The following is a 14,455-nucleotide window of genomic DNA, read 5'->3' on the forward strand; positions in this document are numbered from 1 at the left end:
TTCAGTATTTTATTTGTGGAAACAACTTCAAATCTGTTTCTGAAAAAAGAAGGCTGAAATGCTGTCTGATGACAGACTCTAAAACTTTTTTATGATTTCTTAAAAGAGGCAAATGAGGAGAAAACAAAATGGCATGGTATACTACTAAAACTCTCATTTTAACTGGGTAAAAAGGTAAAGATAAAGATTTCCCCTGTCCAATCAAGTCCGACTGTAGGGAGTGGTACTCATCTCTATTTCTTAGTTGAGGGAGCCAGCATTATCTGAAGACATTTCCGTGGTCATGTAGTCAGCATGACTATATGCTGAGGTGCACAGAGTACTGTGACCTTCCCACCAAAGTGGTACCTATTTATCTACTCATATTTGCATACTTTCAAATTGCTAAATGGGCAGGAGCTGGGCAAGTAATAGGAGCTCACCCTGTTGGCTGGCGCTTGGGTCTCAAACCCGAGCTGTCAACTTTTCAGAAGACAAGCTCAGCCTCTTTAACTGCTGAGCCATTATGCCCCCAATTGGGTGAAACGGTGCATCAATCAAAACAGGCCCACTTACAGAATACATCTAAAATCCATGAGTCCCATTGAACTGAAATTTGGCAAATTTTATAAAACATTGTAAGATGTAAAAATCAACAGAAAACTGTTTGTGACATAATACAAAATGTCTTAAAACATTTCCTATACTGATATTTGACTGTGCTGTACAGTTCAACAAGGGCTATTTCTAAGGCAGATGCATCTCTGAATGTATCCCAACTTTTCAAGCAGTACATTAAAAGTTGGATCATTATTGAAGGCATTGAAGAATCTAGTAAGAATTGGCTGTCTCATCTTTATATAAATGCACTTAAAACATTCATATCCTAAATCTAAGACACGGTGGAGCTTTTCTTATTTGTGCTATGAATGGAGAATATACTAGAATTAGAAGTGCCCCAAATTTTGGGAACTGAACACAATATATTTGGAAGTCTCTAGTTATGGAAAGGTAAGGACACAGCATCAGTATAGCTTTGTTATACAAAGTTTTCTTATGCTGTACTAATGTACTATTACTCTATGTTTTCTGAATGTTGGTGCTAGATGGAAGGTTTATAGAAAAAGTATTACATTAAGAAACTAAGTGTTGAAAACTCAAAAGATTAAGCCAATACCAGTGACTAATGGAAAACTTTTCACAATCATTTTCTTGAAAAGATGATAGATGCCAATGGCTAAAGAATATAATTAAAGACAGTAAAAAAGCAGAAATGTGGAAACCATTGTGATTTGAATGTTTTACTCTAAGTTGGAGCAGAATAAGATACTGTTGCCTTATTAAGATTTTTGGCAGTTGTTCCTTTCTCCACCTCCCTGCTACAACTGTTGTCTTCAGCTAACAAGTACAATTAGTATTTATGCCAAGAAATAAATGGTCACCTCTTGTGTTTCTAGACAGTCTCCTTTATTTTCAGACATTCTACAAAAACATATTTTAACAGGAAACTTATAAACTGGATGATTGATATCAACTGTTAAAGCACGCTTCCAAAATCTTCATACACAATTTCAGCATCAAGAAAAAAATCTTATTTCAAGTTTATGATATTAAAATGTACTTTATGAAACAAGCATTTTGATTGCAGCAAAAAAAACAACACATGGAAAATATTAAAAACAAGCAGGATCCTTAAGCAAGAAAATGCAGAATGGAAATTTGAGGTTGACTGAAATATGGTCAAAAATACCTACTGTACTTACTTGGGACAAATATCCAGGAGCATATTATATCCTACAGTATTGCTAATAGCCTGGTGAACTGGTTAATAAGATGAATAGAGGAGGCAGATGCTGTTCCTCTTTGTAAAAGGAAAGATCCACGAAAGATGATCAGAACAGCTTAGCATCAATATGGGAGAAAATTCTAAGAGATATATCTGTAAGCCCCTTGAAAACAAAGGCCCATGGAATTGTTAGAAACATGTCTTACCAGATTAAATTTAACACATTTTTGGCCAGCTTAACATCTTTCCCTGTGGAGATGTTCTAGATATACTATATTTTGATTACAGAAAACATTTTTACAAAGTACCAAATGATATTCTGATGACCACTACTAAGACATGGATTGGATAACAATGCTGTTAAATGAATATATATAGGTAGCTCTCATACTCAAAGAGTCATCATCAGTGTTTCCACATCAAACTTGTTTCAAGAGGGAGTCTACAAGTTTCGGCCCTGATTTCTATGTCTTCAACATGCTTCTTAATGATCTGAATGAAGAAGTAGTGAGAATACTTATCATATCTGCAGAACACATAATATTGGATGAAATCGAGATATTTTGGAAAAAGGAGTAATTTATTTCTCCGTTGCCATGATCGGATCATTCTTTGCTGAACGTCCAATTCTATGGCTTCCCTCCTCTACACAGTAGGGTAGCCTATTCAAATGGCTCATTCCAGGCATCTAATGGACCCAACTGGTTTCCATAGGGAGCTTGGATGCTTTTTAGAAAGTCTGTTACTCGTTCCAGCTAAAGCATTGGTTAGCTGTTTGGAACAATCGGCTGCTATTTCATATTACATTGTATATGCTTTTATTTTTTACTGTTTTAATTGTTATCGGCTCAGAGACATGTATTTGAGCCATTTGACATGGAACCAGTCACCAATGGGCTGATCAACTCTTTCGGCTGATATACACAAGAGGTTGGGCAGTCATCTACTGAAGATGCTTTAATTTGGATTCCTTAAACTGAGCAGAGAGGATTTGATCATTAAAACAGTCCCTTTCAATTCTGTGATTCCACTATTTTAATGTCTAGGCGCTGTCGCAAATTGTTAACGTGCTGTTATACAATTAAGGGCAAGAACAAACCAGTTGCTCTAGAAAGACCCAAGATTTATAGGCAGACAATGTATCTGGGAAATGTCACATAAACATGGAATTGTAAACTACTAAGCAGCAAACTAAATGCAAACAATTTAGATGGAGCACTTGAGTTGAGACTGCTATTGCAAATAGATTCTTGAGTAGTTGGTTGTTAAGAGGATCAGGGTGCTGGCTGAGGGAACCTTTGGCCTGTCCCTGTAGATCATTTTACATCTTTGATTCTTGTTTGTCTTTAATTGCAAAACCAACTAACCAAACACCAACTGGTAGGCCAAGCTTGTTCTTTACACAAATAGTAATTGTAAGACAAAGGCAGCATATGCTTCCAAGTTCTCCAAGAGGATCCCAAGGAAGCCAATAAGCAAAACAATGGAGTAAAAACAATGAGACAATTAGTACAAAAACACTGTCAATCAGCATGAGATGGGAATCAAAAAACTGTCTGGCACAAGAAGCTGATCTTTATATTTTGACATGGAATAAGCAAAGGGGTTCAGAGAAGAATCTGTGCTGTCTGACCCATATGGAGCTTCACTAGGTTGTCTGCCTCACATCTTCAGAATCCAGTAATAAAATTGTTCTAGCCAGTATCCAAAGCAATGCATGAATGGTCTCATGTGACCAATGATACCTGCGATACTAATTTCATAAACATAGCCCAACACTCCATATGTTGGGCCACTTTTTGATCTGAAGGAGCTTCCAATATGCCTTTGGGAAATGCTCTCTTATGTAATGGAACAAGAATAAAATTTCCTACTGGGCTGTCTAAACCCAACTTCTATATGCCTAAAATAAATTTTAAGATCCTGGCCTCCATTTAATTAATGCCTTTTAAAGCACAGTACAAAACACTTAAGTAAAACATAGGAATAAAAGAAAAATCTGGCAGTAGGCTCACAGTGTTAATCAATAAAATGAAAACGGGAGTTTTCATCCAATGTGACCAAAACCTGAGATGTATAAGCTAGAAATTTATCCTGCAGTTGATGTTAGCAAAGTCTGAAAACAGCTTTTTCTATCCTGGTGTCTTCCAGATGCACTGGATTATAACACCCATAATCCTCACCTAACCAGGATAGCATCTATTTGGAGAAGTCTGGCTTACTAGGCACAAGAGTTTTAGTGCCATTTGCACATATGGACATTAAAAAAAAAACAAATCGCATTGCTCAACACACATAAGCAACCTTTCATAGTATTTCAATATAATTTTATATAAAGCTGTTACAGAACCTCATTGGTTGTAAAAGCTATAATTTGCATTTGCTTGTAAACTGTGGCTTAGAATCACCGTATCTGAACTGCAAGATGTGTGCAAATTAAGAAAAGCACATGGCGTCACCACTAATTTACATACAAATGTAAACCTCACTACTTATGAAGAATGCAGAGCCTTGTTATTACAAAAAGTAAACTGCATTGATTCGTCTGTTATTTATGCAGCCACCCAAACAGGACATTTCCTTTCACTAATACCTTGTTGGGCAGAATAGAGAGGGTTATAAAAGCCAGTGACTAACATCTGTTCCAAAATGGGCTTGTAAGCATTCTTCCTAGGTGGCCTGGCCACTTGGATTAAGATCCAACAGTAATGTAGACTTTGTCATTTCTGATGTGGGATTTTACGCCATGTGGCAATCTGTTCTCTAGTCCCCCAACTTGTGTGTATGTGTGTGTGTATACATACATACATACATACATACATACATACATACATACATACATGCAATCTGTTCTCTAGTCCCCCAACTTGTGTGTATGTGTGTGTGTATACATACATACATACATACACACACACACACACACACACACATACATACATACATACATACCAGGGATGGATTCCTGCCAGTTTTAACGTGTTCTATAGAAGAGGTTCCACAAATTTACAGTGCCATTTAGAACCAGTTCCAGCTCCCTCCCACTGCCCGTCCGCACGTCATCAAGATGAAGAGCGAGAGGAGGAATTCTGGGAATTGAAGTCCACAAGTCTTAAAGCTGTCAAGTTTGAACACCCCTGGGTTTTTTTTTTCTAAAGGGTTAGGGGTGTAAGGGTCTTGTAACTTGACAGCTTTAAGACTTGCGTGCTTCAAATGCCAGAGTTTCTGAGCCAATATGACTGGAGGAGGAATTCTGGGAGTTGAAGTCCACAAGTCTTAAAGCTATCAAATGTGAACACCCCTGGGGTTTTTTTTCTAAAGGGTTAGGGGTGTAAGGGTCTTGTAACTTGACAGCTTTAAGACTTGCGTGCTTCAAATGCCAGAGTTTCTGACCAACATTTTGGTTGCTAAGCAAGAGCGTTGTTAAGTGAGTTTCACCACATTTTACAAGTCAGCCATGCCCACCCACTCACATGACTGTCAAGCCACTCCAACTCGGTCATATGGCTGTCAAGCCACTCCCACCCAGTCACATGGCCAGCAAGCCACTCCCACAAAGCAGGCCACACCTAGAGAAGAGGTTCTAAAAATTTTTGAAACCCACCACTGATACATACATAGAAAACAAACCTAGAAAAATAAAGCAGTTTAGGGATGGCTTTTATTTAATGCGGTCAGTGTATTTTATTGCAATATTGGAGCCACTTTTACTATGTATTTCTCTGTGCTCCCAATACACAGAAAAGGAAACAACCTATTGTATTCAAGTTTTATTCTACTGTACAGAATTACACTACAGCAAATTTGCAAGGAATGGCTACAGACTTTCAAGTACAGGATTGTTGTGCTGATGTTAAGAAAAATGTGAGCAAGCTGCTAACTAGAGAAGATAATCCAAACTTAAAACATGTTTTGCTTCATATTATTTTTGTCTCTTATTGTCCCCATTCTAAATTCTATATTATAGAATACAACTTATATTAAGTAGATATCCATGTCCTCTATATACCATTGCACACTGCTTTCCTTTCTTTTAAAATAACTCTTGTAACAAACTTTTTATAACTGATTCTAATAGACCAATCAAGTTTCATCCAATTTGCTAAAAAAAAAAATGGAGATCAGAATATTTTTGAAACAAGATGTTGAAATAGCCAATTAGCTTGCTGAACAAGATATTAACACCAAACATTTAATATAATCTTTGGCTGAAAGGAAATAATGGCATTGTTTTGTTTTTTAACATGAACAAGTAAAGAATAAAGAAGAATGATCAGAAAATGCGGCAGTGTAATCTGTCTACCAAGTTCAGATGAATATCTTAAAATCTGATCCTCTTAGTAAGATTAGGGTTTTGTGCAAAAACATTATACCTTACAAACACTACATTTGGACTGTGTTCTTCTTCATTCATGTTTCAATAAGAAATTGCTCAGGAATTGCCTAGATATATTTAAGATAGCAATAGCACTTAGACTTCATTAGTGCTTTATGGCACTCTCCGGGCAGTTTTCAAATGTCAGCATATTTCCCCCAACAAACTGGGTTCCTCATTTCACCGAGCTTGGAAGGATGAAAAGTGAGTCAACTTTGAACCAGTCAGGGTTGAAATCCAGGCTGTAGGCAGAGTTAGCCTGCAGTGTTGCATTCTAACCACTGAGCCACCAGATACGGCATTCCTGTGAGCAAAATGAACAATCAGCTGATCCAAGACATTCTGATCAGTTCATCAATATGCCTTGCATCAGATAAGGCTAAAAGGGAACACCCTAATTTTAGAGAATGACGAACATTGACTTTTATCATTACTTGCTGCATTTTGAAGAGAAGGCAGAGAGGTTGTCTGGAATGCCTTCCTCTACAAAAAGCCTTGATGAATCAAACTGGAATGAAGTAGAACAATTAATTTCACTTGGTACATAAAAGGACCTATGTGAGCACAATCTTAATTGGATTTTTTAAAATCTGGGTCATAGTGTTCAATGGGTTTTATTTCCTAGAAAATGTGTCCTTACCTAGTTGAATAATGAAACATCTGCAAGCAAACAACTGAGCATTAAAGACTCCGGAGCTCAATCCTGAGCTACATATACTCTCTTCTATTGAATACTATTCATCTTTGATTTCCTTTTCCAAAACTAAAATATTGGCAGGATCAAACAGAATAAAAATAAAGCAGAAAATAGGCATATTTGAACAGATTACTCCACAGAGGACATTTGTGACAGGAAGTGCAGCTGTGTGACTAATAGGGTTGACTTTCTCTTGGCTTTCTCCCTCCTTCAAAACTCTTGTTTATTATTCAAGATTGAAAAAAAAATGGTAAAAGCTAGCAATTTTCCTGGAAAAAAAAAGATCACTGCCATAGGCAAAGGCAGTAAATCTGACACAGAATCAGTGCTATAGAGCCCTCCTCTAAATATTTTTTCCAGGATCCTTACTTACATCATATCACTCTGCACGCTCAGAACATATGTCTGGCAGATCGCTCTTCTCTTCCTGAAGAGAAGTGAAGCATATAAACTGCATTTTGAAGATTTAATTCAATCATTCCTGACAAAAAAAAAAACGCCCAACAAACCCAAACCTCACAACAGAAACAAAGAGATTCCTTGCATTATGTATTTTATTCAACATCATTGCTGATTTCTAAAAAAAAGCTATTTTGTACCCATAAAGATTCTTTGTTCTTGATATGATGGGGTGATTCAGAGAACCTGAAATAAAAGTAAAGCTTAATTGCTATTGAAAACGTTCACCAGATAAAAACTGAAAGTATTTCCACACAGCATAGTTTTATTTTTATTTCTAGCCCTCAATCCCTCACAAACTAATTTTAAACTGCCTTTCAATTGTGTTAATTTCTGCCATTCTCAAAAGAAAACAGACAGGATCAAATTTCTTTCCAACTGACAAACAGGAGAGGTTAAAGCAAAAAAATAAGAAAAAGGCAATTCAAACAATGCCATATATTCCTTAAACTATCATGGGTCCTGAAATAAACATCCCCTGATCTCCACTCTATTTACAAAGGCAAATGTATGCTAAGGTAAATCATAAGGTAAAGCAAATGTTAAAATAAACCCAGAGAAACCATCAGAGAATCTTCTGGACTAAGGATGTGAATAGGAAACTTCTGTTTTATTGGGTCTGTTCCAGTAACATTGATCCATTGCCCTTCCTGGAGGACAAACTGGAGCTGGATTTGAGAGACAAATAATACTTTATTAAGAGAGAACTGCCCCCTTCTGAAGAAACTATCTCTTGCTTTGACTACCTTTGGCAAATATCAGCTAATATCAGTGATGGGTTGCAGTGCGCGTGCAGAAACGCGCAATGCATGCATGCGTCTTAGCGCCTCCGCGATGCTCCAGCTGCTCCGTGGAGCGTCGCACAGGCGCTGTATGTACCATGCGCCTGCGCAGAAGCACAGAAGCCTTTAAACATCAGTAAGGAGCGCGGGCTGGCGGGTGGGCCCTCCGGAGCACCGTACCGTACCGGTATCTGGTGCTCTGGGCTGGCTCCAGTATGCCCGTACCGGGGCGTACCGCCTGCAACCCACCACTGGCTAATATCCAACTGTCCATTCCAGGGATGAAATGGACATTCTGAGCTCTTAGAGTCTGGATTTAGGCAAAGAGCTGACAATGATTTTCCCAGGTGTGTATGTGTGTGTAACTTAACTTTTTAAATTATTTTTGTTAGGATGGATGGAGGAAACACACCCCACCCCTCCTAGTTCTTTTGGATCTTTCAATACTATTATAGCCTTCAATACTATTAAATCCTTCTGGGATGCCTATAAAGGTTTAAGCATAGAGACACTATTTCCTAGTGGTTCTGCTTCTTCCTAATTAGGCAGTTTCAGCTGATGCCAGCTTTGTGAGGTAGTCCAGACAGAGAACATGCCCAGATGCTTTACCGTAAGGTTGCATTAACAAAATCTTTGCAAATCTGAAAATACATCTCTTCCCCATCTCATTTACAGCCCCCAAAACTAGGGAAAGTCCCTTCTGACATGGTTATCCCAACCGCAGTGCTCTTGCAAGCTCAGCTGCCTTTTATCTAATTGTTCCCCTGCTAATGGTTCTTCTCCCTCTCTCCCAAGGTCATTCCCACATACCATTACAATTGTTGAGTGGGGAGGGGAGAGTGGCTGTGCTCATGGTTGATCCAAATATCTTCCCAATTTCTAAGAACTTGTCTGAAAAGAAGATCTTGGCAGAAGGATTAGAAATGCTCTGGAGAGATAGGGTGTGTAAGAGACTAGTTGCAGCCTATCATAATTATTATTTACTGAGAAATTCTTGGAAGGAAGGGGCTACCAATGAGATTTTAAATTACCACTCCTCCCAGCTCATAACCACCAGCTGGTACTAAACAAAACTGTAATTCCGTTATTGGGTAATTCTTCACAATCATCCTAAAGTTGCAATCGAGAAGAGACCGCTGTGCTTGCATGCTTCTACAATTTTTCTTTTTAGTATCCTACATTTGATTCTGGTACAGTAGGAGAACTTGATGTTTAGGAACAAAATATAACAAAACCCTTGATTCATTTGCTGATAAAATCTGCTGCAAAATGTGAATGGAAATCATACAGCTTGAAAAATTATATTTCCCCCCATAAAACAGCCACTTCAACCTGAGCACCTTCCAGATGTGTAGATTTCAAATTCCAAGATTCCCAAATTTATGTAGCAATTGTTAAATCTCCTGGACTTTGAAGTTCATAGATCTGGATGACACCTAGCTTAGGGAAAATTGCCCTAAAAGGAATGCAAGGATGAAATGAAAATCAATGTGTGGATTGATGAAGGAATAACACGTTTATTTCTGTCATAGTTTCCAAGAAGCTTGATTGATTTCCACTGTGTCTTACTTGCTTGGCATTCATTACTACAAAGAGCACGTTAGCTGTACAGAAAACATGGGACACATCCCAGGTCTTTCACCAAGTGTGGATTTTAAATGACTAAACAGAAATAATATGAAAATATGGCTTTAAAAAGATTACCAATTTAGGAAGCCAGTTACAGTTTCTGGTCTGTGCATTTTTAAAATGCAAACACAATGTATAAATCAGGAGTATCTCTTTTTTTAAAATCTGCTCAGAATGTATGTTTGCTTTATGTACCATTTAATGGCAACTGTTGCTATGAGATGAAATTCATGGAAATTCACTTGGCCAGAAGCCCAGACAGAAATCCTTGAATGCCCAACTCTGACAAAATGATGCAGAGCAATAGTCTTCTCAGCCCAAGAAGCAAACATCAGGATGCTTGGCATTTGCTACCAACAGCACTTGTTTCAATTTGAGTAGTTATTTTTATATTCTTTCTGTTTCTAAGCAGTTTTAAAATATTACAATGAGCTAGGATAAATTATACTCCAGAGTAAAGACAGTCACATTTCCGCCACAGTGATCCAGCAGACTCTCTTTGGTAGAGGATTTAGGGATTCTGAAAATGAACCATGGTTTATGAAAAGCACAACAGTATGTTCTACTTGAAATGGACTGTTGTTAATCCCATGGGCTTGCCACAATCAGCAATTCCAGGTGTTTTTCTTCAGGCTGGAACATGACTGTGACAGTTGGCCCTTTCAAAAATACCTAGAGTTACAGTGGACACAGGCATCAGTATGCCCATTCTTGGAGACTGCTAAGAGTTTGGATTTTAATGAGTTAATATAAAGGCTGACAATGTTTTTAATATGGTAGAAGACAGTGCTGGGATTCAGCCAGTTTGCACCACTTCGGGAGAATGGATTGTTAATTTTCTGAACAGTTTGGCAAACTTGGTTGTTGGAAGCAATCATTAGGGCAGATAACTGGTTGTTAATGAACTTGGATCCCACCACTGGTAGAAGGGGTTGAGTACAGCAGTTTCCATGCACTGCATACACTCCAACATATCCTAGAAACAGCATTTCATCCGATTAAACACCAGTGAACTTTTAGCTGTTCCTTTTTTCCTTAGATTTGGTTTCGATGGTTTTCATGATAAATAATTTGTCCCTTTAAGACTTCCAATTTTGAGTTGCTTTTGAAAAGATTATTCAGATCCACAGGTAACCCTCGACTTACAACCAGAATTGAGCCCAAAATTTCTGTTGCTAAGCGAGACGTTTGTTGGTGAATTTTGCCCCATTTTACGACCTGTCTCGTCACAGTTACTAAGTGAGTCACTGGGCTTATTAAATTAGTAACACGGTTGTTAAGTGAATCTGGCTTCCCCATTGACTTTGCTTATCAGAAGGTCACAAAAGGGGGTCACACAACCCCAGGACACTGCAACAGTCATAAACAGATGCTAGTTGCCAAGCATTCAAATTTTGATCACTTGACCATGGGAATGCTGTAATGGTTGTAAGTGTGAAAAACAGTCATAGGTCACTTTTTTCAGTGCTGTTGTAAACCTTGCATGGTGACTAAACAAACTGTTGTAAGGCAAGGACTACCTGTATTTCCTTAGCTTTAAAACCCAGTGTAATCCAATTGACAAGGACAGCTGAATCTCTCCTGATGGATTCTTTAGGGAGAGAATGGACACTGTGGCCATTACTGAAGGTCTGATCCAGTAGGTCCAGTTAAACCTTGGAATAATGAATGGGAATCAAATGCAGTGTTGCCAGGGCAGAATGTAGCATGGCTCTCAACTACTGCATGGTAGAGGGCTCAAAGGTAATCAAATAGCAAGCTAGAAGATCTGATTCAGTCAAGATCTGTTTATTCCTACTGACTGGATTGCACTGTAATTCCCAACCCCAAGAAATACCGTTTTTAAACTTGCAAACAGGATTTACAGATGTCATTAGAAGTGGACTGGAAAATGATGGCATAAGAAATTCTCACCTCGGTGGTACATACAAATAATTAATTTTATGAACCTCTGGGCAATGGGAGAGCATGATATTAATGGAAAAAGAGGCCCCAAAAGAGCATGGAACATATAAATACCCCACAATGAAACAAGCTGGATGAGGGGGAGACAAATAGGCAGTCAAGTCATAGCCAAGGAAAGTGACCATCTTTGGCAATTAGCAAAAAAACGGAGATATTTAGAGGGCCATAAATTAAGAAAAGGGAGGGGAACTCAGAGGAAAAGCTTCACACAGGACCAGCTATAAAAAGGCTTGGCTGGAAATAACTGGAAGCAGAGAAATGTAGGAACTGGTTAAGGTACAAGGTCAGTGTGCTGGAAGGCTAACTTTCACATGCCAGATTCAGATAGCGAGCCGAATGTTGGGCTCTAACTAAAATGGAATGTTTATTCTTCAGATTGCAATTTCTTTGTGGACTTTAAAAATACAGATACTTTAAAAGGTCCTAGAACAGGCTTTGTTTTAAATGCTTAACATATGGCGACTACCCTAAACCTAACAAGGCCAGTATTGCAGTCAGGAGAAAGCTCCCCGAGGACACAATGCACAACAAACAGCAACCCATTATTTGAGGCATACAAACTTGAGGGGGAGCGGGGTATGGTTTTAATTTCAGGCCTTCACTTTCTAGGTGCCCCTAAGGGGCATACATGTTTCCTACATAAAGTTCAGCCTGTTTGTAATTAAGTCCTCCCGCTCTGCTTATTCTGAACTAAATTAAAAATAGTAAAATCAGGATAACCTTGGACTTTTTGACATAAACAAGGCCACTGTTTCCAGAGATATAAACATACTAATCAAGTTTATGGATCTTGGAAAACTGAAACAGTCTTCTGACCTTCCTTATGTTAAAGACATGATACTTTTCAAAGAGCTAATACGGATCCGGGTCTCCTTTTGGAACTTTCCTGTCTGAACTTCAAGTGTATTTAATGTTGTGTAGATTAGAACACAATTCATGGATCTTGCTTGCAGTATTCAAGATTTGTCCCCAAATCTCTTAAGGGCTCTTATCAAGACTAGGTTCAGAGTCACACTGAAATTAAGCCTATATGACATATTCGAGTCAAATATATTATAACTTCAATTCATTTTAGGGGAACAGAGGCTATGACAAAAAGCTTTTTAGCTGTTTTATTATGCTTTATATTTCTAGCAGTAAGGTTAATTGGATAACCAAAATGGTAGCATCTCTGTATAAAAGAGCTGTATCAGCAAATTTGGGGGGGAAACCTTTTAATAAGTAATTTTTATTAAATGTTTTGATCTTTAAAAACAATAAGGAAGATACAGCAAAGAAAAAAAACACAATAAGACAAAACAAAAGGGGGGGAAACCTTTTAAATATTCCCTGTGGAGGGACAAATGACTGAAGTGAGTGATCACTGAAACATGAACTGCTTTTAATCAACACAACTAGGAGTACAGAACAGAACCTACCAGTTTGACAGCTATTTATACATCGTTTGTCAAACCGGCAACCAATTAGAACACGATCTTTTCCCACCAGAACCCTCCTTTAATTTCAACCAATCCTCAACCATGATTGACACTGAAGACACAACACCACCTTCCCCCCAGACTGCGTACGCGTAATCTGAGAGATAGACCGGCCATCGCCGGCTTCTTTCAGAGCGCTGAAGGGGTTGGCCCGGCGTCTGTGTAGTAAGTGTTGGAGTAGCTTTCCGGGCTTCAAGTAGGACTTCTTGGAGACTCTACCTCTGCCTGGAAACGATGTTCCCCAGGTGAGTTGGCCGTCGAGATGTCGTTGGGCGGTAACGGCGGGCTTGTGAGGGTTGGTGAGGCGGCCGGCTGGCAGGCGACACTTGATGTTTCCAAGAGTTGTCTGTGTTCCGTGTCGGTTGGGGCCTCTGGGGCCTGTGAATCGTCACTGTCTCTAGGGTTGGAGGCCCTAGGGCCAATCGGTGCATTTCAGCTACGCAGTTGATCTATATGTCATCCCCACAACTGACCATCAGTGAGTAGGACCCTGTAAGAGCAGGGTCCTGTTACTTCAATTATCTCTCCTGGCACCCATTTTGGAGTGCCTGCAAAATTTCGCGCGAAGAGGCAAATGCTTTGGCCTCTTTATTTCCCCAATGCCACACCATCGATTTGCCCAGAAGCCTGTGAAGAGGCTCCGCTACAGAGGCTTTATGCGGCAGGAGTACCGCATGAAAGTTAAGTAATCTTAAAAATGCCTGTAGTTCCTGTTTAGAGGTAGGGGTAGGAGCCTTATGAATAGCCTCTACTTTGGAAGGCGTGGGATGTATTCCTTTAGCATCGATCAAAAATCCTAAAAATTCTACTGATGGAATTCCCAATAGGCACTTACTCTTCTTCAGTCGAAGGCCGGCTTCCCTAAAACATGTTAAGACGGCCTGCATATTGACGACAAGACCTGCTGTGTCCTTGGCGGCCAGCAGTATGTCATCAAAATACGGGACTACACCTTCCAGCCCCTGCAGAAGACGTTCCATTAGTCCCTGAAATAACCCAGGAGCCACGCAGACTCCGAACTGGAGTCTGTGACATTTGAAGGCCCCCTTATGGGTGACAATAGTTTGAGCCCTGGCAGTAGACTCATCAACAGTTAGCTGTTGATAAGCCTGGGCCATGTCTAGTTTAGCGAAAATCCGTCCCTGTCCCAATGAATGCAATAAATGTTGCCCTACTGGAACAGGGTACTGATTGGTCTGCAATGCTTTATTCAAAATGCAACAGTAATCAGCGCAGATCCTTATGGACCCGTCGGCCTTCACAGGGGTGACTATAGGGGTCTCCCACTGTGAATGATCAATGGGTTCC

General features: G+C 39.2%; 1 protein-coding gene across 3 annotated transcripts in view; it reads right to left on the reverse strand.

Moving 5' to 3' along the window:
* RAD51B (RAD51 paralog B) overlaps positions 1 to 14,455 on the reverse strand; it is a 363,878-nt gene that overhangs the window by 22,311 nt on the left and 327,112 nt on the right. Inside the window, exon 11 of one of the 3 annotated variants that reach the window (XM_081937737.1) lies at positions 1,743 to 1,928. The exons of 1 other annotated variant lie outside the window; for it this stretch is intronic. In XM_081937737.1, coding sequence (XP_081793863.1) covers positions 1,906 to 1,928 — 23 coding nt within the window. In that variant the 3' untranslated portion in view covers positions 1,743 to 1,905. Of the gene's footprint in view, positions 1 to 1,742; positions 1,929 to 13,223; positions 13,638 to 14,455 lie in introns of those variants that run through there. One more of the 3 variants, XM_081937736.1, reaches the window with a different exon arrangement.

The sequence above is a fragment of the Natrix helvetica genome, assembly GCF_964273705.1.
Source record: "Natrix helvetica genome assembly, chromosome: 1".
Lineage (NCBI taxonomy): Eukaryota > Metazoa > Chordata > Lepidosauria > Squamata > Natricidae > Natrix > Natrix helvetica.